Source organism: Cetorhinus maximus, chromosome 6 (genome assembly GCF_964194155.1).
Source record: "Cetorhinus maximus chromosome 6, sCetMax3.hap1.1, whole genome shotgun sequence".
NCBI classification, from domain to species: Eukaryota; Metazoa; Chordata; class Chondrichthyes; order Lamniformes; family Cetorhinidae; genus Cetorhinus; species Cetorhinus maximus.
Genome location: NC_135884.1, coordinates 12,438,638 through 12,462,647, shown reverse-complemented (window position 1 = coordinate 12,462,647; position 24,010 = coordinate 12,438,638). Strand labels below are relative to the sequence as shown.

At 43.2% G+C, this 24,010-nt stretch overlaps 1 protein-coding gene across 5 annotated transcripts in view; it reads left to right on the top strand.

Moving 5' to 3' along the window:
* The window catches only part of LOC144681540 (caM kinase-like vesicle-associated protein), a 151,702-nt gene that overhangs the window by 63,473 nt on the left and 64,219 nt on the right, over positions 1-24,010 (top strand). For 2 of the 5 annotated variants that reach the window (XM_078543195.1, XM_078543196.1), the window contains exons 2-3: positions 10,329-10,436; positions 15,475-15,606. In XM_078543195.1, coding sequence (XP_078399321.1) covers positions 10,342-10,436; positions 15,475-15,606 — 227 coding nt within the window. In that variant the 5' untranslated portion in view covers positions 10,329-10,341. Of the gene's footprint in view, positions 1-4,398; positions 4,617-10,328; positions 10,437-15,474; positions 15,607-24,010 lie in introns of those variants that run through there. The other 3 variants (XM_078543193.1, XM_078543192.1, XM_078543194.1) reach the window with 3 other exon arrangements.

Genomic DNA, 24,010 nt, shown 5'->3' with positions numbered 1-24,010 from the left:
TTCCTATGTTCCAATGAAGCAGTCCATGCCCACATGTAGCAAGCCCTGGAGAAGTTCAGGCTTGGGCTGATAAGTGGCAAGTTGTGCCACACAAGTGCCAGGTAATGACCATCCCATTGAGAGATAATCTAACCACCTCTCTCTGACAGTTAACAGGATTACAATCGTTGATTCCCCTCCATCAACATCCTAGAGATCACCAATGACCAGAATTGTTTTTTATTTATGCGTTCACGGGATGTGGGCTTCGCTGACTAGGTCAGCATTTGTTGCCCATCCCTAATTGCCCTTGAGAAGGTGATGGTGAGCTGCCTTCTTGAAACCCTGCATCCATCTGGTATAGGTACACCCACAGCGCTGATAGGAAGGGAGTTCCACGATTTTGACCCATTGTCAGTGAAGGAATGGCGATATATTTCCAAGTCAGGATTGTATGTGTTGCTTGGGGGGAGCTTGCAAGCGGTGGTTTTCCAATGCATCTGCTACCTTTGTCCTTCTATGTGGTAGAGGTCGCAGATTTGGAAGGTGCTGTCGAAGGAGCCTTGGTGAGCTGCTGCAATGTATCTTGTAGATGGTACACACAGCTGCTACTGTGTGTCGCTGGTCGGAGAGTGAATGTTGAAGGTGGTGGATGGGATGCTAATCAAGCGGGTTGCTTTGTCCTCGATGGTGCCAAACTTCTTGAGTGTTGTTGGAACTGTATTCTTCCAGGCAAGTGGAGAGTATTCCATCACACTCCTGACTTGTGCCTTGTAGATGGTGGACAGGCTTTGGGGAGTCAGGAGGTGAGTTACTCACCACAGAATTCCCAGCCTCTTACCTGCTCTTGTAACCACAGTATTTATATACTATAGGCTAGTCCATTTCAGTTTCTGGTCAATGGTAACCACCAGGATTTGATAGTGGGGGATTCAGCGATGATAATGCCACTGAATGTCAAGTAGAGATGATTAGATTCCCTCTTGTTGGAGTTGTTCATTGCCTGGCACTTGTGTGGCACGAATGTTACTTGCCACTTGTCAGCCCAAGCCTGGATATTGTCCAGGCCTTGATGCTTATGGACATGGACTGCTTCAGTATCCGAGGAGTTGCGAATGCTGTTGAACATCGTGCAATCATCAGCTAACATCCTTACTTCTGACCTTATGATAGAGGGAAGGTCTTTGTTGAAACAGCTGAAGATGGTTGGGCCTAGGATACTACCCTGAGGAAATTGTGTCATATTAGACACATAGGGCAGAATTTTACGGCAGCAGGATTTTACATTCCCGCTGAAGTCAGTGGGATTTATCATGGGCTCGCCGCATTTTACGGCCCCCTCCCCACCGAAACAGGGCCATAAAATCCTGCCCATAAATACAAGGGCAGGTCAGGACCTAGGTATTCTCCAATAAGTGACTCACTTCCTGACTCCCCAAAGATTTTCTATGATCCACAAGGCGCACTTCAGGAGTGTGATAGGAATATTGTCCAATTAATTGGCACCCAATCCACCACCTTAAACATTCGCTCCCATACCACCGGCATACGGTGTCTGCATTGTGTACTATCTACACACTGTAGCATCTCGCCAACGGCTTCTCTGACAGCATCATCCAATCCAGCAACTACTGCTGCCTAGGAGGAAGAGGATAGCAGAAGCATATGGGCTTACCACCACCTCCAAGACACTCACTCCCCTGACTTGGAAATATATCACTGTTCTTTCATCGCCTCTGGGTCAAAGTCCCCCCCTAACAGTGCTGTGGGAGTGTCTTCACAGACTGCAATGGGCCACGAAGGTAACTCACCACCAGCACCTTCTCGAGGGAAATTAGGGATGGGCAATAAGTGCTGGCTTTACCAGTGATACCCACATTTTGTGAACGAATTTTAAAAATCCCTTCATTAGCTGGTGTTAAATTCAAACACAAGTGAAGCAGCACTGTGCAAATAGCCTTCCACATTTCCTACATAACAACAACCCTCGTATCCCAGCACGCAAGATAAAAATGCCCCAGAATAATAGAATGGTTACAGCACAGAAGGAGGCCATTCAGCCTGTCATGTCTGTGCTGCCCCTATGAGGGAGAAATTCACCTAATGCCACTCCCCTCCCTTTTCCCCACAGCCGTGCTATATAGCGCAATGCCTAGTTTCTTTGAAGAAATCCTGTTTCTTTCCTGTTACGCAAGGGTTGCTCTAAAGATGATTATTTAGACTGGCTATTCTCACACACTGAGGAATGAACCATTAAGAAGTTAGCATTTGTAGTAAGAATTGGATGTGCGTCTGAGAACTATGAATGGAACTGGAATTGGGGAACGTGGGGTGATTTTTGGCTTGTGGGGGAAAAAAAAAATTATACATCCTGTAGGTGGAATTCCAGAAAACATTTTCAACTACTAAATTGAGCCATTAACACAAAAAAAAACACACTGGAAATAATACAGATGGGAATAGAAATGTTGAGGCAAAGTATTACCTCAGATTAAGCCTACACCTGTTCAGAACATGCCTGACATATCAATGTGGCAGGCAAACAAGGACTTTGCAGATTTAATTTGCAGGAGACACGCTCACAAATCTGTCACTCATAATTCTTAATTATTTCTGTTGATTATTAAACCCCAATGGAGTTGTAGTGTTGGAAACATTTGTTTTTGTATTCTGGATTTGCTGTAAATGTTCCTATTCTTTGTTGTAAAGTGAGGGCATGCCACCTTTGTAAGTGTAGGACCCCTTATTTAAATATTTTAGTGAGCATTTAAAATACTTCGGGGGCAGAATTTTGCCCTTGTGGGGCGGGCTCGGCAGGGGGCAGGCGGGAGTGACCAGGAAGCTGACCACCGGCCGCAATCGGGGCCGGGCCGCGATTTCACACTGGTGGGCCAACTAAGGCCCGCCCAGCGTGAAACCCGTGCTGTAGCACTCAGCGCTGCCTGTGCGGGGCGGGAAGAGGGCGAGCGTGAACTTCCACTCATGAGGGCAGGGAAAGCTCCCTGAGGCACAGAGCTGTCTCAGGGTACTGGAGATATAAAAAATGAAAAATAAAGAATTATAAAATGGTTTAAAAAACAAACATGTCCCCTCATGTGGCTCTGTCACAGGGACATGTTACAAATGAAATGTTAAAAAAAATTTTTTTTAAATTGCTGTGAGGTTGGACCAGGCAGCGAAAAATTACATTTAATTGGGCCTTTAATGGCCTTAACGGGCCTGTTAATTGTTGGTGGTTGTGCTGCCGACTCCTGTGCGAACCCGTCGACTGAAATATCGCATGAGTGCGCGATGACGTCAGGACATTCACCCAACGTCATCGCGCGTCATGATACGCTCATTCGGGTGGGGCGCACACCCGCCCGACATGCGTAATATTCTGGCCCTGGTGTGCACCCAGGAAGCCTATGGCAGAGCCCCTTCGGAATGACAAGCTGTGAACTTCCACACGTGAGCCTATTGTATTGGAGGTTGTGGAACCTGCTCTGTGCCTGTGTATCAGAAACAGCAAATGGCCAATGAATTTATAGGCCATGGAGCCTGTTACAATCCCAGACTGGACCCTCAAATTTTGGTACGAACTAGTTAGGGACCAGTCACTTTTTGTTTAAAACAGGCAAAGTTTGAGGTCCCAGGTGCTTACTAAGAGAACAAAGCCACAATGTTCCACAGTTCTAAACAAACCAACATAAACTTTACTATTCAAAGCCATAAAAGTAAAACAATTTACAATATCTATCTTGCACTCTAACATTTAGAATTAACATGAGGTGCATGTGAATTAACACGCAAACTGTGGTCGAAAATACCACACTGCTCACTAGATGGCAGATGCGACCAAGACAGATCCCATGGATTTCCCAGTAACTGACCTAGATGTCAGTGTCCACTGTGAGTTACACAATCTCGTTAAAATTCTGCCTCCCTCATGCGGGATTTCAACTCTTCATTTTCGAAGATTTAACTTTTGAAATCCCTCAAATATCGCTCCGACTTGGGTTGCCTCAACAAATGCTCACCTCCCAAGGGTTCAATCTCTTCCCCTGAGATTGTGTTCCATAGGATTCGCAAAGCTGCATTCCAGCGTCAGCTCACCAGCATAGCCCCAGCTCTTCAGCCACACCGAGAAGAACACCACCACTCCAAAGGATTACCTTTGCCCCAACGGCATGCAGCGCATTGTCAGCAACCTTCCACTGCTTCTTCAGCTCTTCAGGGGTTCTCCAAGCCCTACCTGTACATAGCCAGCATACAGCATCTCTTTCGTGGCTTGGAGCCTCTTCCTATTCTCCTCTCCCAGTGGTTTCTCTCCTCGGTGGTTCCTACGTGTGGTCTCTTCCCAGTGGTTCCTTCCCCCGTGCCTCTCTCTCACTCTATCTCCTCTGGGTCCTCCCTTTCTGGGTTCTCTTCCAGGTTCCTTCACTCTGTCACAAGACTCTCCTTCTTATGGCACCATACTGGGTCTCGTGATTGCTGTTTTCATGCTACGCAGGTAGCCGAACCCTTCAGTTCCAAAAAAAATAAGAAACAACTAGAACGGAAGGTGCACATCCTGCCGCCCTGTCACACATCCCGCGTGCACCAGAACACTTGGGCCTGCTGGGAAATTGAGTCATGGCAACCTCCGCCGGAACAAGGTGAGCTCACGTTGCATAACAAGCCCTCGATTTAACATCTTGTCTGATAGACGGCACCTCAAAACATGCAGCACGTCCTCAGTACTTCACGGAAGTGTCTGCCTCGATTATAGGTTCAAGCCTGCTTTCGGCTGAACAAAGTGGATGGATGTAACTTAACCACATTGCCCCAGACCTCCAAACACTGGATCCAGGAAATGCTTTTGACAGGAGTTTAGACTTTTTTTTAATGTATTTCAGTGAATTTCATACACTTTAAACCGTATACAAACTGAAAGAATGCAAATGAGCAATAAATCACTTTCCTCTGGCATATTTTTGAATGATTAGATTAGCAAAATAAATTATATCGCATTTGCATAGCGCTTTTCGCATCACCAGGCATCTCGAGTGCTTCACAGCCAAAGACGTACTTTTGTGAAGTGCAGTCACTGTTGTAATGTAGGAAATGCAGCAACTAATTTGTACGCAGCGAGCTCCCATAAACAGCAAGATGGTAATGGCCAGATAACCTGTTTTCAGTGATGCTGTTCGAGGGATAATTATTAGCCAGGACACCAGGGTTAACCCCCCCTGCTCTTCTTCAAAATAGTGCCGTGGGATCTTTCGCATTCACCCGATCTGGCAGATGGGGGCTTTGGATTAATGTCTTATCCAAGAGACAGCACCTCCAACAGTTCAGCACTCCCTCAGTACTGCACTGGAGTGTCAGTTCAAGCCCTGGAGTGGGATTTGAAGGTGGAAACAGATGAATCGGAGGTGAGCGTGACACCAACTGAGCCACAACCGACGCTCAAACCAACAAAAAAAGTAATCCCTGATACTTCCATGCCCGGCCTTGAAGTATCATTATTTTACTTCAAGATTAGTAGTGGCCCGACATGTAACATAAATCACTGTCAGTGTAATCTGCTTCCTGTGCTGGAGCTGAACACTGACTGACTGAAAAACTAGACAGTCTGGATTTCTGCCCGTGCTTCAGAACTGACTGAACCCCCTTTAAAGATGCTGTCATGAAAGGTAGAGATGATTTAACAGTGCCCTCCAATATGCTTTCAGGCTGACATCTCTGTGCAGCACTGAGGGAGTACTGCATTGTCAGTGTGCCCGTCTTTTGAATGACCATTCCCTCTCAGGTAGACGTAAAGATCGTGAGGGCCCTTTCAAAGAGGAGCAGTGGACATCTCTTGGTGTCCTGGCCAATATTTTTTTTTATTCATTCAGGTGATCTGGCGTCACTGGCTGGGCCAGCATTTATTGCCCATCCCTAGTTGCCCTTGAGAAGGTGGTGGTGAGCCGCCCTCTTGAACCGCTGCAGCCCATGTGGTGTAGGTACACCCACACTGCTGTTAGGGAGGGAGTTCCAGGATTTTGACCCAGCAACACTGAAGGAACGGCGATATATTTCCAAGTCAGGATGATGAGTGGCTTGGAGGGGAGCTTCCAGGTGGTGGTGTTCCCATGTGTCTGCTGCCCTTGTCCTTCTAGATGGTAGTGGTCATGGGTTTGGAAGGTGCTGTCTAAGGAGGCTTGGTGAGTTTCTGCAGTGCATCTTGTAGATGGTACACACTGCTGCTACTGTGCATCGGTGGTGGAGGGAGTGAAAGTTTGTGGGTGGGGTGCCAATCAAGTGAGCTGCTTTGTCCTGGATGGTGCCAAGCCTCTTGAGTGTTGTTGCAACTGCACTCATCCCAGGCAAGTGGAGTGTATTCCATCACACTCCTGACTTGTGCCTTGTAGCTGATGGACAGGCTTTGGGGAATCAGGAGGCGAGTTACTCACCACAGGATTCTTAGCCTCTGACCTGCTCTTATAACCACAGTATTTATCTGGCTAGTCCAGTTCAGTTTCTGGTCAATGGTAACCCGTAGAATGTTGACAGTGGGGGATTCAGCGATGGCAATGCCATTGAATGCCAAGGGGTAGGGGTTAGATTCTCTCCTGTTGGAGATGGTCATTGCCTGGCACTTATGTGATGCAATTGTAACTTGTCACTAGTCAACCCAAGCCTGGATGTTGTCCACGTCTTGCTGCATTTGGACATGAAAATTGTGCAATCATCAGCGAACATCCCCACTTCTGACCTTATTCTGGAGGTAAGGTCATTGATGAAGCAGCTGAAGATAGTTAGGCCGAGGGCACTATCCTGAGGAACTCCTGCAGTGATGTCCTGGAACTGAGATGATTGACCTCCAACAACCACAACCATCTTCCTTTGTGCTCGGTATGACTCCAACCAGCAGAGAGTTTCCCCCTGATTCCCATTGACTCCAGTTTTGCTAGGGCCCCTTGATGCCACACTCAGTCAAATGCTGCCTTGGTGTCAAGGGCAGTCACTCTCACCTCAACTCTGGAGTTCAACTCTTTTGTCCATGTTTGAACCAAGGCTATAATGAGGTGAGAAGCTGAATGGCCCTGGCGGAACCCGAACTGAGTGTCAGTGAGCAGGTTATTGCTAAGCAAGTGCCGCTTGATAGCACTGTTGATGACCCCTTTCCATCAATTTACTGATGATGGAGAGTAGACTGATGCACTGGTAATTGGCCTGGTTGGATTTGTCCTGCTTTTTGTGGACAGGACATACCTGGGCAACTTTCCACATAGCCGGGTGGTGTTGTACCTGTACTGGAACAGCTTGGCTAGGGGCATAGCAAGTTCTGGAGCACAGGTCTTCAATCAACCCCTGAAACAATTAGTTGACCATTTATTTCATTGCTGTTTGTGGGACATTATTGTACAAAAATTAGAGGTGGCATTTCCTTCACAGCAACAGTGGTTATGCTGGAAAGAGTTCTTAATTGGCTGGAAAGCAATTTGGGATGTCCTAAGATTGAGAAAGGTAAGATCTTACTTTTCTTTCACACTTTGTGGCGGTTTCCATAATGCATTACTAGTTTGTTCTTTTTTTATATGTTAGCAATGCAGGTGTGCCCACACCTCTTGTGGGGAAAACTCATGATCCACTGACAATGAGAGAGAAGCCAAACTTCTACCTGATTCACAGACCAAAACTCAGTAATATAAAGATATCCATCTACTTTAACTTATTAATATGTAATACAAACTGTGACATTGTGATTCATCATGTATAATTTATAACATTACACAATTCTTCTTGTAGAGCTCTTCGTGAAAATGTAGAGTATACACACTGCGCAGAGCAGCAGGATATGTCATTCGTCCCAGGAGTTTAAAGAAAGGACTGCAGATTCTATGAGTTTACACCCGCTGTGTCTTCCTACTAGATATTCAGCATATCTCTGCACTGTTTATACAATGTACCAATTAATATTTAGACACAAAATCTGGAGTAAAATTTACTGCAGTGCATTTATAATTATAAAGAAGGGCCACGTGTCCCACATTGTCAATTATGATCCGTTTGTTGATTTGGTTTAATCCAGTCGGTGTACAGAAGAATATGGGTGCTGCAGTTCAGTAACACTCTGCCCTTTGACCTTTGGCATGGCATCATGTTAAACCCAGGGGGGTGAATGTTGGCTATAGGAATCCAACATGAAATACCCATCTCAAACTCGTCCTAACAATACCAAATTAACAACCCCATCTCAAAGGACCGTAGAATCACACAGCACAACAAGAGGCCATTTAGCCCAAGTGTCTGTACCAGTCACTGAAGGAGCTAGCAGTCAGTCCACTCCTCTGCTCTTTCCCTATAGCCCTGTATTTTTTCCCCTTTTTAAGTGGAGACATAATTCCCTTTTTGAAGGTTACTGATGAATCGATTCGCATCACTCTTTTAGGCAGTGCGTTCCAAATCATTACAACTCACTGTGCAAAAAAAAAATCGCCTCATCTGCCCTCACCTCCCAGCATTATTGCCAATTATTTTAAATCTCTGCCCTCTAGTTAGCAACTCTTCTGCTAATATAAACAGTTTCTTCAAAGAAGCCATGGGGTGGCTGATGAGGGCATGAGAAATGTCATAATGCAGCAAGAATGTCCTTTTCTGTGGCTGCCACTGACAAAACTCATTGGAGCAGTGAAGAATGAGCTTTACCCTTTTATCAACTCATGTTATACCCAATCTAAAAGCTCTTTATGTTGACAGTGCATGTCCAAAATTGGTAAATGATCCATTCCCCAGCACTATCATGCTCAGTCTAATAGCAGCATTTTTACCATAGTCAATCTTGGGTTGTCTTGTCTCATCTCATTAAAAACAACTTGACGTACCCCAGAATTGTAAGGTTTCTGAGGTACTTATGGAACCAGAAATATATGGACATCTTTCTGCCACAAATATAACTTACACTTCCTTTCTTAACTCAGTGTGCAGCATTGGTCACATTGTATAAACCTAGATATGTCTTTTTATACTTGTCCACCAAGTTCACTAACTGGACTGAGAAGGCAGACATAAATGCAAGTGTTTGGCACATTCCCTTATGTTACGTTTAAAATAGTGCTCGGCCCAATTATAACTGTGAGTCAGTGAATGGGTTTTAAATGAGTTAAAATCTCACCCAGTGAATTAGCCAAAAGGCTAAGATGATAGTTCCATCATTAAGATGCAATGATTTGTCAACAATAAATTGTTACCACATAATAATAAGCATAGATTCTGAAGTTAATTAATGGTAATAGTGAAATTTAATTTGAATGGATATTTATATTGTAGCTATGTAAATAAGGATTCTTTGTGGTTGTTCAGCTGGACATCTTCTGCACATTATTAAAAGGGCATTATCGGCACAGTAAGTAGCCTTGTGTTTCCTGTCACATTTATTTCCTCATATCTATCGCCAATTGCATTTTTTGTTGCAATTTTAAGTTTCATTAAAATCAAAAATAAAACCCTGTGCAAAAATTTAGTCTGCGGCAGGTTATATACTCAGAAATGTTGTAAACTGCTCCCATTTTTATTAATGTTCACAACTGAGTTAAAATGAAAGAAATTAGAAACACTCCTGCTTTAGAAGTATCTCTCTATCGTTGGACTGGTATCTCAACTGGGCAGGGCACTCAAACAATATTACAGAGAATAAAAATCATTTACCATGTTCACAAACGGAGATTTAATAGAGGTGCTCAAAATTATGAGGGGTTTGTTAGGGAGAAACTGTTTGCACTGGCAGGAGGGCCGGTAACCAAGGGAACTGGACGTGTACTTGAAAAGGAAAAATCTGAAGGGCTTTGGGGGAATAGCAGGGGAGTGGGGCTAATTGGATAGCTCTTTCAAAGAGCTGACACAAGCAAGATGAGCCGAAAGATCTCCTTCTGTGCTGTATCATTCTGTGACTACTTTGCAATGTTCATCCAGGCTGAAACCCTTTAGGGTGCTGTTGCTCAAAGACAATTCTCTTTCATTCATGTGTTGATATTGGAAAATATTTTCTTATCAATTTTCCCCAGCAAGAAGTGAAAGAATCAGTCTGTGATTTTTTTCATGCACCATTGGATTGATCGCCATTGTAGTATGAGTGTAGCAATGCTACCGCCTGGCAGCAGAGACGACCCTCTGAACTGCCTGCTGTCCTTGGAACTTATGCCATGTTCTGACCTCACTGGAATATCTGCTTGGCCAGACGCTGGAATTAATTCATGTGGTTAATTTCCAAATGGACGAGCTAAAATGGGCTAAGTGACCAAGCTGCATCCAAACTGATCTTCGCGAAGATAATTTCTTGGTGCAACATCCTTACGCAATGCGCTTCTTGACCAATTGTTTTTGTTTTCCTCTCCACACAGGCAAACATCAGCAATGCCTTTTGGCTGCATAACACTCGGTGACAAAAAGGATTATAACAACCCTTCGGATGTCACAGACAAATATGATTTGGGCCAAACAGTCAAAACGTAAGTACACAGCAAAGCCTTGGAGGCACCGCGTTTGCCTGAGATAATCATTTCCACCTCCCTTTCGCTCACGCACAGGATAGCGTGTAACTAAAGGGTAAATTAGAAAGCTTGACTGATGGGGACTAAAAGTAGATGTATTTGAACAATATTTGGTACTGGAGCCTTAACAAAGCCTAATGTGGTTTGACAGAATGGTAACTCTGAAAATGATTCACTCTGTTAATTGAAAGAAACGCAGTGAATTTGGAACTTGTCCTTCCATTTCTGGATCTTGCAATCCAATGCAAATCGATGAAGCGAAAGTCTACTTTTTGGCATTTGTAAAGTTCCTAAGTTTGGGGCAATTTCAGTTTCAGCTATTGGGGTCAAGAACATCATGAGAGGTACCTGATAAGAAAAGACCGCTTGGTTCGCCAATCAGTAAAGAAGCAAATAAGATATTGGATTACATAAGGAGAAGGATAGAATTGAAATCAAAATTGGCTGAACCGTTGCTGTATATAGATTCCATCTGAAGTATTTTATGAAATTCTGGCTTCCTGATCACAGGAAGGATATTATTTCCCTAGAGAGGGGAGAGTGATGAATGGGTCGATTCCAGGTAATAAGAATGTAAGTTATGAAGAAAAGTTAGGGAAGATTTGTTTTCTATAGGCAAACAGTGACCCATCTAAGGCTTCCAAGATCCTGAAGGGACCCGAGATAAATGCATTATATTCAGTATGGTGAAGGATTCCAATTAATTATTTGAAAGAAAAATCAGATAAAACGGTAAAGTTCCAAAGGCTAATAGAGTTGTGAAATAAAATAATGGAAAAGGAGAAATGACTACCATCAGAGACAACTGTATGTGTTTCCAGAGTGAGAGGGTTGAGCAATTCTGATGAGTGGGTGAGTCATTGGGCTGAATGATCACAAAGAGATGGACTTTTCAGGCCTAGTGATCTTTGCTTGTTCCTAAAACGTCTTCTGTCTCATCTGGCCAAGGGGGTTGAGCATGAGAATGGACAGAGACAAAGAATGTGAACTCTAGTTATTGGTTCTCCAATTTCTAGACAGTTTGGCTTACAATGTGCGAAATGTTACTGGTATAAATGTGTCTTTTATCCTCACATGAATGGAAAGATTATGCTGCAGAATAAATTTATCTGAACAATACAGACCTAAAATCTAAATTTGAATTCAAAAGCACTTTTACAATTCCTGTTAGGTTCAAGGATTGTTGGTATTTTCTAAAGTCCAGGCTTGTATAAATAGTACAACTCCACCTACTGTCTGAATTATGTCTGAAGCCAAACTTAACTCTATGCTACCAACAAAATGAAAAAATACCCACAAGTGCTGAAAATCTGAAATGAAGAGAACAAATTGAAATTTGTCTGTCTTTTCCCTCATCAAATGTTGTTGAATTTCCTGTATATTTTCAACATTTTCAGGGGGGGGGTTGTTTATGCTGCACAGGCCTCCATAGAGGCATCACCGCAGAAGTTCACTAGATTAGTCCCTGGGTTGAGAGAGTTGCCCTTTGATGAGAGATTGAGTATATTGGGCCCATACTCCCTGGAGTTTAGAAGAATCAGAGGTGACCCCGTTGAGACTTACAAGATCTTGAAGGGACTTGACTGGATAGATACTGAGGGGCTGTTTCTGCCAAATCTGGAACATGGAGGCACAGTCTCAGGATGAGGGGTCCATCATTTAGGAATGAGATGAGAAAGATTTCTTCATTAAGAGGGTTGTGAATCTTTGGAATTCTCTACCCCAGAAGGCTTTACTTGCCTCATTATTGAAAATATTTAAGACTGAGATAGATATATCTTTGGCCTCGCAGGGAGTCAAGGGTTATGGGGAGCTAGAGGGGGGAAAGTGAAGTTGAGACAGAAGATCAGCCATGATCATATTGAATGGCAGATCAAGCTCAAGGGGACATATGATTTACACCTGCTCTTACTTTTTATGTTCTTAGCCCTGTCCTACACTCAGATTTAGTTCTAAACCATGAATCATGCGTAAGAGCATGTCTTGTACCAGCGACGCAATAGTCTTCGCACTAAACTCACGAATCATGGGTAGGAGCATGTCTAACATCAATGGGAACCTCTGTGTCAAAAGCAGAAACATGATCAAGTTACCAAGAACACAGCCTGATGATGGAAACAGCTTGGAATCCTTGAACTACTGAAGTTACATTGGGGGATAAAGCTGCAAAGTATACAGACTTGGTCACAGATTCAATCCAATAAGTATCTCTGTCCTCACAGACTATACAGCAGAGAACCAGCACACTCGACCCAGCCCGTCTATGCTGGTGTTTATGCTCCACAGAAGTCTTTTCCCATTCTATCTACCTCACCTTAGCCTTTCAGCATATTTTTTCCATTCCATTTTATCTATTTTCCTTTTGGAAGCTTCTAGGTAGTGAATTCCACATTCACTCTCTGAGTAAAGAAATTACTCCTTGGTTATTATTAAATCCATTGGGGAAATATTGTGCATTTATGGTCTCCCACAAGTAGAAACATTTTCACCGATGTTTATTAGGAGGTGGGGAGGGAGGGAGGGAGGGAGGGAGGGGCAGTTTTGCAGTTGGGAAACCTGAAAGAGCAGGCTTCTCTCCTGCTCAATTTAACGGTAAGACCCAATTAGCATTCATTTGTCTCCAATTTCCGGCTGCAGGCAACCAGATTGAGAGACTGGCTGGTTGTCGGGAAATGTAGGTGCTGGGTGGGTTTGGGAAGGGTGGAGATTAAAAAGGTTAGGAGGGGAGATTAGAAGAATCAAGCAGACACATGGCGCAGGCATCTGATCATGGGAAGGAAGTGGTCAGGAAGGTAAACTTAGGAAGTGAGTGGGGCGAGAGTGTGTGGGGAAGCACTCCTGCACTTCCTGAACCACAAGCAATGCTGGAAAAGTACTTCTTTTTTATTCGTTCGTGGGACGCGGGCATCGCTGGCTAGGCCAGCACTCATTGCCCATCCGTAACTGCCCTTGTTCAGAGGGCATTTAAGAGTCAACCACATTGCTGTGGGTCTGGAGCCACATGAAGGCCAGACCAGATAAGGATGGCAGATTTCCTTCCCTAAAGGGCATTAGTGAACCAGTTGGGTCTTTACGACATTGGGCAATGGTTGCGTGGTCATCATCAGACTTTAATTCCAGATTTTTATTGAATTTAGATTTCACGATCTGCCGGGAACCCGGATCCCAAGAGCATTACCCTGGGTCTCTGGAATACTAATCCAGTGATAATATCACTATGCCACTGCCTCCCCCGAATTTCCCCTCACCTCCCATTATCTGTCAAGTTTCCCAATGCCCAGAAAACCCAGCTGGCCAGAGTTAAACCTAAATTAGAGGAAAAACATGAGCCATGCAGCCTCATTAAAATAACCAAATGAACCACCTGCCTCCTGGGAACTTACTGCTACCCATCCTCAGCACATTAAAATCAGAAGTGGACAAGTTGGATATGCATTGGGTAACATTTGAGGTTTTTCAACATTTTAACATTGCACATAATAGTCATTTGGTAGTACAGAACTTGAGTATCGCTGAAAGAAGAAACATGCCATGAAAGCTATTCATCTTGCACCCATCAGGACAGATGCAAGAATACCAAACCTCAAAGGCAGCAACAATTTATACTGCACGAGAAGGGGTGCTGATTGGTTGGAAAGTAAACACTAGTTGAGACGTTGCCATGGAGAATGCACGAGGGAGCTATTGCCCCCGCCATGCTTTTGTTTAATTCAAAAGAGACTCAAGGCCTGGGCCTGTTCTTTCTGCTTGCAGAGGACAGGGCCCTGCGTCGGAATATATGTAGCTTCTAGCAAACGTAAGTGAGCCACATTGTGAGTCTGACTGAAAAACTTAAATGAGTTGTTAGTGTAATTCTTAGCTACATATATTCATACACAGGGCCCTGTCCTCTGCAAGTAGAAGGAACATTGATCCTCTGTTGAATTGAAGAAAAGCATGGTGGACAATCGTTCCCTGGTGCATTCTCCATGCCAATGCCTCAGCCAATCAGAGTCAACTTGCCAACCAATCATCACCCTTTTCTCATGCAGTACAAATTGTTGCGCCCTTTGAAATTTGGTACTTTGGCATCTGGCTTGATGAGTGCAAGATGAAAAGCTTTGACAACATGTCTCTTCTTTCAGCTATGTTCCACATAATCCTTCCCAATGGTTTTAATGTCTCATTTCCAGCACCATCCTCGTAAATCTTTTCTGGACTTTCTCCAATGCTTCTATGTCCATTTTATAATATGGAAACCAGTACTGTGCACAGTATTCTACGTGCAGCCCGGCCAGGACCCTTTACAAATTTAACATAACTTCACTACTTTTAAATTCTATACCCCTAGAAATAAATCCACGTGATTTGTTAGCATTTTTAATTGCTTTGTGGATCTGCACTGCATTTGATTATTTGTTCACCCATATCCCTAGACCCTTTTGCTTTTCTACCACATTCATTTTCTTATTTTCTAGAGGGACTGCATTAAATTGAGGTCAGCACAGTAAATAAGGGTCAGGTCTACAGAGCCGAACTGGCTTGGACCTAACGGGAATTTAGCCCAAGTGAGGGAGTTGGTCTTTCCAATGACATCCTCCATATTTCTCTACACCACCTACAAAAATTTGTGAGTATGTACCCCAGGTCATTCTGTTCTTGCATTCTTGCTGCAAAATAGATTACACTGTCCCTCCATCTTGTTACACCCAAAGTGAATCGTTTCACACTTGTCCGCATTAAATTGCATCTGCTATGTGTCTGCACATTGCACCAGTCAATGTTCTTCTGAAATCTGCTACCATCCTCCTTACTACTTGCTACGTTGCCCAGTTTTGCAACCTATGGAAACTTTGATATTGGAAATTTTACTTTATTATGACAAGACAGATTTATCGAGGCTACACTGATCTAACTGTGGCATATTTCTTACTGTTTGATATTGTCATGCCTGGAAATTAAGTGATCATGTACTTTGGAAACTCCATTACTTTCTTTCTTTCTCTTTCGAAAACAGAGAGGAATTCTGTGAAATATTCCGAGCAAAAGAGAAATCTACTGGAAAAATGTACACCTGCAAGAAGTTTTTAAAGAAAGACGGAAGAAAAGTTAGGAAGGCTGCGAAAAATGAAATCATGATTTTAAACATGTGAGTCCCTACAATTTTCTCACCATTTCTAGTTAGGTCATAGGCACACTCATACCTTATTAAAACAGTGCATGTATCTTCTGTTGAATCCTTTGTAAACTAAAAGCTCAAACCTAGCATAAAAATTGCCAATATTTCATTCTCTTCCTTGCGGTTGCTGTAGGCAAGTTTAAAGAAATTCCATCTCTTCTATTAATATTGATGGAGTGAATATTGAATCCATTAAAAAGCAAAGTTTTATTCTCTTTTTATTCACAGCCTTAAAATGAAGTTAAGTGTATGTTCTGTTGCATTTCTTCCTATCCTGTCTTCCCTGCAGGCCGCTGGATCTGTGTGTGGGGGTCAATATACTGTACCCTGGGCTGCAACTACCTCTAAGGGCACTACTAATCTTAGGATCAAGAAAATGCTATCAGGGACCTTCCCTTTTTAGATCTGTTCACATCCTTTACTTTTCATCACAATGATTAGTCCAAAATAAAGTTTATTTTAACCAGGATGTTATGAAGAGATAATTCTACCAGACCTTTTAGATAAATGATTCTCATCCTTGCATTCAAATATCACCCTGCCTTGCCCCTCCATATCTCTGTAGCTCATCCAAGCCCTGCATCCTTCCAAGAACTGCATTCTTCCAATCCTGACCTCTTGCACATCCCCAGATTCCTCTGCCACACAATTGGTAGCTTTGCCTTCAGTGGCCCTAATTCCCTCTCTCAATCTCTGCTCCTTTAAAACCTTCCGGCGTGACCAAGCTTACAGTCACCTGTGCTATTATCTCCTCCTTTGGGGTCATGTCAATTTTTGTCTGATGACATTCCTGTGAAGCACCTTGGGATGTTTTAACTGTTATACAAGGTGCTAGATAAATGCAAGTTGTGGTTGTGTTGACAGTCCCATTCAACCTATATATAAGATATATTGTGTGTGTGTGTTCGATTCTTTCAATGTCTAGCGTACTTTGGTATTAATACGGTTACATTTTATTCAAAATATGGAATGCAAAGAAGATACTAGTGGCTCAGGATTGGAGTCTTTGGGGTGAAGAGTTGTGAAGGCAACTCTGTGTAGGCACAAAGTTATCACTGAGGCAATTCCAGCACGCAGGAGCATTTTGACAGTTCACTAATGAGTTGAGGAAAGATCCCAATCATCACTTTTTGTCAGTGTGTTAAAGTGCAATGTGGCTGCATTATTTTAAAGGATAATCACTGAGGATCCATTCTACTCAAAGGTCACTTCCTATTATGTTAATCATTCTGCTTTCCAGGGACGGCTGCCTTCATTTTCAGAAATGTCGCAATGGAAGAACCCACGCAAGAAGGATTCCGACACCTCTTAGAAGCCCACTGTTCTATTCTCAGGCAGATCAGTGGGAATCAGCAGGAGATGGTCTGTGGTAGTGGCATGCAGAGTAGCACAGGTTTGCACATAGCAAGTTCTGACTAACAGCATTTAGATGACTGACCAGTTGAGCTGCTTTTGGTGGTGCCGGTTAATGAAGGAATGTTGGCCAGGACACCAGGGGAGTACTGTTCTTTTGAACAACTCTATGAGATCCTTAACATCTACTTGAACTACAGGAACAAGCAGATGCATCTTTGATATCTCATTTTAGGGACAGCACTTTTAATAATGCTGCAATAGAAGTCAGTTTCATTTTTTTGTTGGAGTGGGACATGAACCCATGACTTTCTGACTCTTAGCCAAAAGTGCTTTCAAACTGGCATACACATGCTAACAACTGAGCTAAGCAAAACAAGCTCATTGAACATGATGGACACCTCAGTACTCAACTTATTGGTGTAGAGGCCGAGAGTTAGGTTTGAGACTTTAAATCATTATGGATTATGTCTGCCAGACCTTTGTATTAGCAATTAAGAACAGAAAAACATAAGAATTCAAAAAAATAAGTGCAGGAGTATGCCATACAGCCCCTCGAGCCTCCTGTGCCATTCATTATAATCATGACTGATCTGCCTCAACTCCACTTTCCCACCTGAAATATGGCAGAGCAACCACAATCTTCTGGGGTAGAGAGTTACAAAGATTCACAACTCTTTGAGTGAAGAAATTTCTTCTCACTCAGTCCTTATCCTGCGACTGTGACCCCATGTTCTAGGTTCCCCAGCCAGGTGAAACAACCTCTCAGTGTCGAATCTGTCAAGCCCCTTCAGAATCTTCTATGTTGCAATGAGATCGCCTCTCGTTCTTCTAAACTCCAGAGTGTATAGGCCCAATTTACTCATCGTCTCATCATAGAACAACCCTCTAATACAATTTATTGAACCCTTTGCACTGCCTCCAATGTGAGTATATCCTTCCTGAGATATGGAGACCAGGTGTGGTCTCGCCAAAGTTCTGTCCAACTGTAACATGGCTTCCTTATTCCTGCCCTCCAATCCCCTTGCAACAAAAGCCAACATCCTCATGTTCAAATCACTCCGTGACCTCGGGCCTCCATATTTCTGTAACTACTTCAGGAACCATTGGTCCTATTCTCAATCTCTGACCCTCAAGTATTAAAGATATTGGTCACAGCAGTGATTTCGCATCCTTAGCAGTCACTCAGCAATCTCACTTCCAAAGCTCTTTCTCCGTTTTTTTTTTCCAAAGCAGCCCTGCACTGACTCACTGTTTAACTTACCTATTTGTGTTTGAATTGCACTGCTCTGCACCGGTCATTTTTTTTTACAATGCTTTGCTCCATTATTCATTCTTTGGGAAAAGGTAAGATTAGACAGGGTCATGTACCACTTCTGAACGTATTTCAGTTCTCTGTTTGCAGGCAATTGTTTAAAGTTACCTTAGGTTAGGGTTTCTATAACAAACATGTTAACGGCTCCTCAAAACCTCTGCCACTGCTTTAGTTAAAAAAACAGTTTAAATTGTTTCAGCTCTATAAATAACTTGAGTGTTTTACATGAGTCATTAGCCATCCAGAATAATGTATTTTCTGCTGCAGTTAATGGCATAACCAGCCCCCTCTCTTTCCAATCCAAGGTTGAGTTTTTAAATGCTATTTATGACAGCAGATGGATTTCAAAATATGATTTCAATTCATACAATGCAATTGCTGACTGCATATTGTCCTTTGGAGATTCTTAATGTAACTTCAGTCTCCAGAAACAAAATAACTTTGGACAAACTGCATTGTCTTGTGTGGATATGTTGTGTTTGTGCATAGATTTGCGCGTGTCCCGACCCCACAGGACTTTGTTGTACCGATCTGCGTCATCGTTCCTGAGTGTTACTCAGCTCCGAAGAGTTTAATGAGCTCGGGACCGGCTTGAAATACAGACTGCCCATCGCAAAGGCAGGAAAAGAAGAATTAGGCATTGCAATCTCACTCTTGAATATCCCCAATTACGGAGCAGTCCAGAATCCCTGAATACCCAGGCCTCTCCTTATCTCCACTTTGCAGCTTCCTCTAAGATCATTGGTCATGTCTGCAAAGCAGGGCCCAGAAGAACTTTTAATTTTTAATGAATATGTAAATAATGTGTGCATTTAAATCAAAACAAAATCATTATTCTGATGTTTTAGTAGTTGGCTGAAGCAATAAGATTGCTTCTTCACATTAAGCTGAAAATAACACCTTGATCAATAATTTTTTTGAATCCATTGTGAAGTGACCTTTCAGATTGCCTGTAAGTGTAATTCGGGTGGTGTTGTTTATGTACTCCTGGTATATAGATAGCTTATAGGTTTGTACCAGAGTTATTGCAACCTGATCAGTCCTTTGTCAGAGGCTAGGAATCCTGCAATGAGTAACTCACCTCCTGAATCCCCAAAGCCTGTCCACCATTTACAAGGCACAAGTCAGGATCCATCCTGAAAGGCGTTGTCGAAGGAGTTTTGACAATTGGCTGACATGCATCTTGTAGATGCTGCTATGGTGCACCAGTTTTGGAGGTGCACTCCAAACCTTTTTCTTCTGTTTTGGTCCTAATAATCTTATTTACATATTTACTGTTTTGTGAGAGCAGTTAATTGGCATGGTAATATAGAAACAAGACCAAACCAGTTAGCCCCCTTCTGCCGTTCAATGAAATCATGGCTTATCTGTATCCTAACTCCATTTACCCACCTTGACTCTGTGTCCCTCAATACCCTAGTGGTGTAGTGGTAATATCACTGGAATAGCAATCTTAGTAGGTCCAGGCTAATGCTCTGGGTACATGGGTTCAAGTCCCACCACAGCAGCTGGTGGAATTTAAATTCAATTAATAAAGTACAGAATTGAAAATTAATCTCAGTATTGGTGACCATGAAACTATCATTGATTGTCATAAAGACCCACCTGGTTCACTAATGCTCCTTTAGGGAAGGAAATCTGCCATCCTTAACTGGCCTGGTCTACATATAACTCCAGACCCACAGCAATGTGATTGATTCTTAAATGATCTCACAAGCTACTCAGAACAAGGGATGGTCAATAAATGCTGACCTTGCCATGATGCCAATGTTCCATGAAAATTTTGAATTAAAAAAAAAGCAAAACATCTATTGATTTCAGATTTAAAATTATCAAGAGTGATGCACTTGCCTTGAATGAAGAAATGTTACCTAACTTCTTTCCTGAATAGCCTGGTTAATGTTATGTCCCCTTGTCGCACATTCTACCCTCTGTAAGTTTGATGTCATCCAAAATTCTGCTATCCATTTCCTAACTCGCACCAAGTCTGTTCGCTAGCCTACAAAGGCTCTGGGTTAAGCAACTCCATTAGGTTAAGCCTTGATTTTAGAATTCTCATCCTTGTTTTCAGAATCAGTCCATGGCCTCGCCCCCTCTCCTGCCTCACAATCCTCCAAAATATCCATATTCCTCTAATTCTGGCCTTTTGTGCATCCTTGATTTTAATTGCTCCACCAATGATTACTGTGTCTTCAGCTGCAGACACCCTAGGCACCGGAATTCCCTCTCTAGACCTCTCCACCTCTTTTCTCCTTTGGGACACTCCTTAAAACCTACGTCTTTGACCAAGTTTTGTATCATCTGCCCTAGTATATCCTTATGTGGCTTGGTGTCAAATTTTGCTTCATAACACTCCTGTGAAACTTTATTCTGGATGTTAAAGGCACCGTATGTTCACCCTGGCTGGTGAGTCTAAAACAGTCTCAGAATAAGGGGCAGGCCATTTTGGACTGAGATGAGGAGGAATTTCTTCACTCAGTGGGTGGTGAACCCTTGGAATTCTCTACCCCAGAGGCTTGTGGAGGCTTTGTCAGTGAGTATGTTAAAGACAGAGATCAATAGATTTCTAGATATTAAAGGTATCAAGGGATATGGGGATAGTGCAGGAAAATGGCATTGAGGTAGAAGATCAGCCATGATCTAGCTGAATGGCAGAATAGGCTAGAGGGGCCGACTGGCCTATTCCTGCCCCTATCTTCTATTTTCCTATGTTCCTATATAAATACAATGATCGTTTGGTAGTACAGGACTTGAGTATAGCTGAAAAAGGACATTTTGTCAAAGTTTTTCATCTTGCACTCATCAGGACAATCGCAAGAATACCAATGTCAGGGGAAGCAACAACCTTGTACCGTATGAGAAGAGAGTGCTGATTGGGTGGCAAGTGGACTCTGATTGGTAGAGGCATTGCCATGGAGAATGCAACAGTTAATAGCGACTGACAGTTAACTGCCAAGCATTGTGTGAAATTTAAACCAGGCAGCTTGAGTCTCTTTGGTCAAGGCATTGCCCTGAGGAATGAACCACTGAATAGTATTCTTACAATTGTCCTGATGAGTGCAAGATGAAAAACTTTGACAAAATGCCTTTTATCAGCAATACTCAAATACAATGTTGGTGTCGTAGACTTCTCCCACCAGTGAGAGATGTTTTTATCTTTAATCTGCTGCCAAGCAGCTGATATTCTAACCTCTCTGATCTGATGCTTTAAGCTTGACTGTTTTCAAGTTCTTCACAACCACCAAGGAACAGCACCCTTGAATAGTGAGCTTGCTCTCCACCAATGTTACAGGGAATGGAGACATCTGAGAAAGACCTAAAGTTACTTTTGCATTACAACAGTGCAGGGACTGTCAGCTGCCTCGCAAATATAAAATTCCTGACTTTATCCCGCTGCCAGCACTGACTTGCTTTCCACTAAAAGTACAGGACCAGTTCAGGGCAACAGGTCTTAGAACATTGGTAACATCAAAAAAGATGGGATTGAAACAGAGACCAATCATGGTTTCAAAGCACGATGCGCATGCACAGAAAACAAAGTCTTTGTAACCCCAGTCAGTGACATCCAGCCAACATTGCAGGCAGAGACAATAAACCTGGTGGCAAGATGCTGTCCTGAATTCGCAACATGGTAAAAGCTCCTGGTATGAAGCCTGCATCAGTTGTCGAGAAAGGTCTCTGGATATTGTTAGTCTCTTGAGTTTGAGGATTTTCAAAGATCAGACATAGACTTTGATGCCAAAACCACAACAAGAACATCACAAGACAGAACCAGGCAGGAAAAAAAAATTTCCGTTTTCAACCTCCTGGTTAGCCAATCTTCCATCCCTAACCCCCTCCCCACCAATGCTTGCTTTGAAGGTATGAATATTGCATATTCTCAAAATGGAAGGCTGCTTCTGGTAACAGTCGGTGTGCGAGGCCTTAAAGCGCCATATCAGATACAAAATCTCTAACTTCACTTGCTTAGAACTGTTCAAAGAGCAATAGAATCTTTTAAAAAATCAATCACTCATAACACACATGCATAAATCAGACAACAGCACTCAACACCATCCAAAACAAAGCAGCCCGCTTGATTTGCACTCCATCCACCCCATTAGACATTCACTCCCTCCAAAACTGGTGCACCATTGCAGCAGTGTGTACCATCTACAAGGTGCACATCAGCAACTTGCCAAAACTCCTTCGACAACACCTTTCAGGGTGGATACTGACTTGTGCCTTGCGGGTTTTGGGGAGTCAGGAGGTGAGTTAGTCGTTGCAGGATTCCGAGCATCTGACCTGCTCTTGTAGGCACAGTATTTATACATAAAGTTAGAATGGCGGGACAGGTGTTATGTTGCAGCTATGGAATGTGGGTGCTTTTGAACGCCAAGGTGATCCATGCCAAACATGTCTGCAGGAAGTGTAAGCAGCTTGGGGAATTCAGAATCAGGGTTATTGATCTGGAAGCCGAAATGCAGATACTGTGCAACATAAAGGAAGGGGAGAAATACCTGGATATTTTGTTCCAGAAGACAGCCACACTTCTTAGAATAGGGTCATCTGCTTTGGTCAGCAGTGAGGGACAGGAGGATGTGACTGTCAGTGAGGCAGGTAATGGGACAGAGCAGACTGATAACTTGCAAACAGGTTTGAGGTGCCCACAACCTGTGTGGATGAAAGCAAAGTCTGCAAGGTGGATGAGCTGGCTGGCCATGGCACTGTGGTACAGGGAGCCGTTCAAGCTGGGGGAGCAAAAGGGAATGTAGTGGCAGTAGGGGATAGTATAGTGAGGGGGATTGACACTGTTCTCTGAAGCAAAGAGTGAGAGTCCAGGCAACTATGTTGCCTGCCCAGTGCCAGGGTTTGGGACATCTGCTCAGGGCTGGAGAGGAACTTGCAGTGGGAGGGGGAGGATCCAGTTGTTCTGGTCCATTTAGGTACCAATGACATAGGTAGAACTAGGAAAGAAGTTCTGCAAAGTCAGTTTGCGGGTCTAGGTACCAAATTAAGAAACAGAACCTCAAAGGTAATAATCTTTGGATTATTCCCTGAGCCACATGCAAATTGGCATAGGGCAAATAAGATTAGAGAAACAAATGCGTGGCTCAAAGACTTGGTGTGGGAGAAGTGGGTTCTGGTTTGTGGGGCACTGGCATCAGTACTGGGGAAAGTGGGGGCTGTACCGTTGGGATAGTCTACACCTGAACCATGTTGGGACACTCACGTGCTGGGATGAGTGTCCTCGCAAATTGCATAATTAGGGAAGTAGAGAGGGCTTTAAACTAAACAAGAGGGGTGAGGGATTGTGTTTGGGTAGAGGTAGCAATTCAAGGTGTAGAGTCAAGATAGGAGATCAAAATAGTAATATGAGAAATGAGGGTCAGAGAATGGCAGGAAGGGACAGAGAGAAAAAACCTAAGAATACATCAACAGTCAGGACTAGATGTTACAAAGGTAACAAAAAGACAAAACTGAAGGCTCTCTATCTGAATGCACATGGCATTCATAACAAAGTAAATGAATTGATGGCCCACATTGAAGTAAATAAATATGATCTGATAGCAATTACGGAGATGTGGCTGCAGGATGACAAAAGTTGGGTCCTTAATATTAAAGGGTTTATGATATTTAAGAAGAATAGGAAGATAGGTAAAGGTGGAGGGGTAGCACTGTTAATCAAAGAGGGTGTTGATGCAGTGGTTAAAGATGACCTTGGTT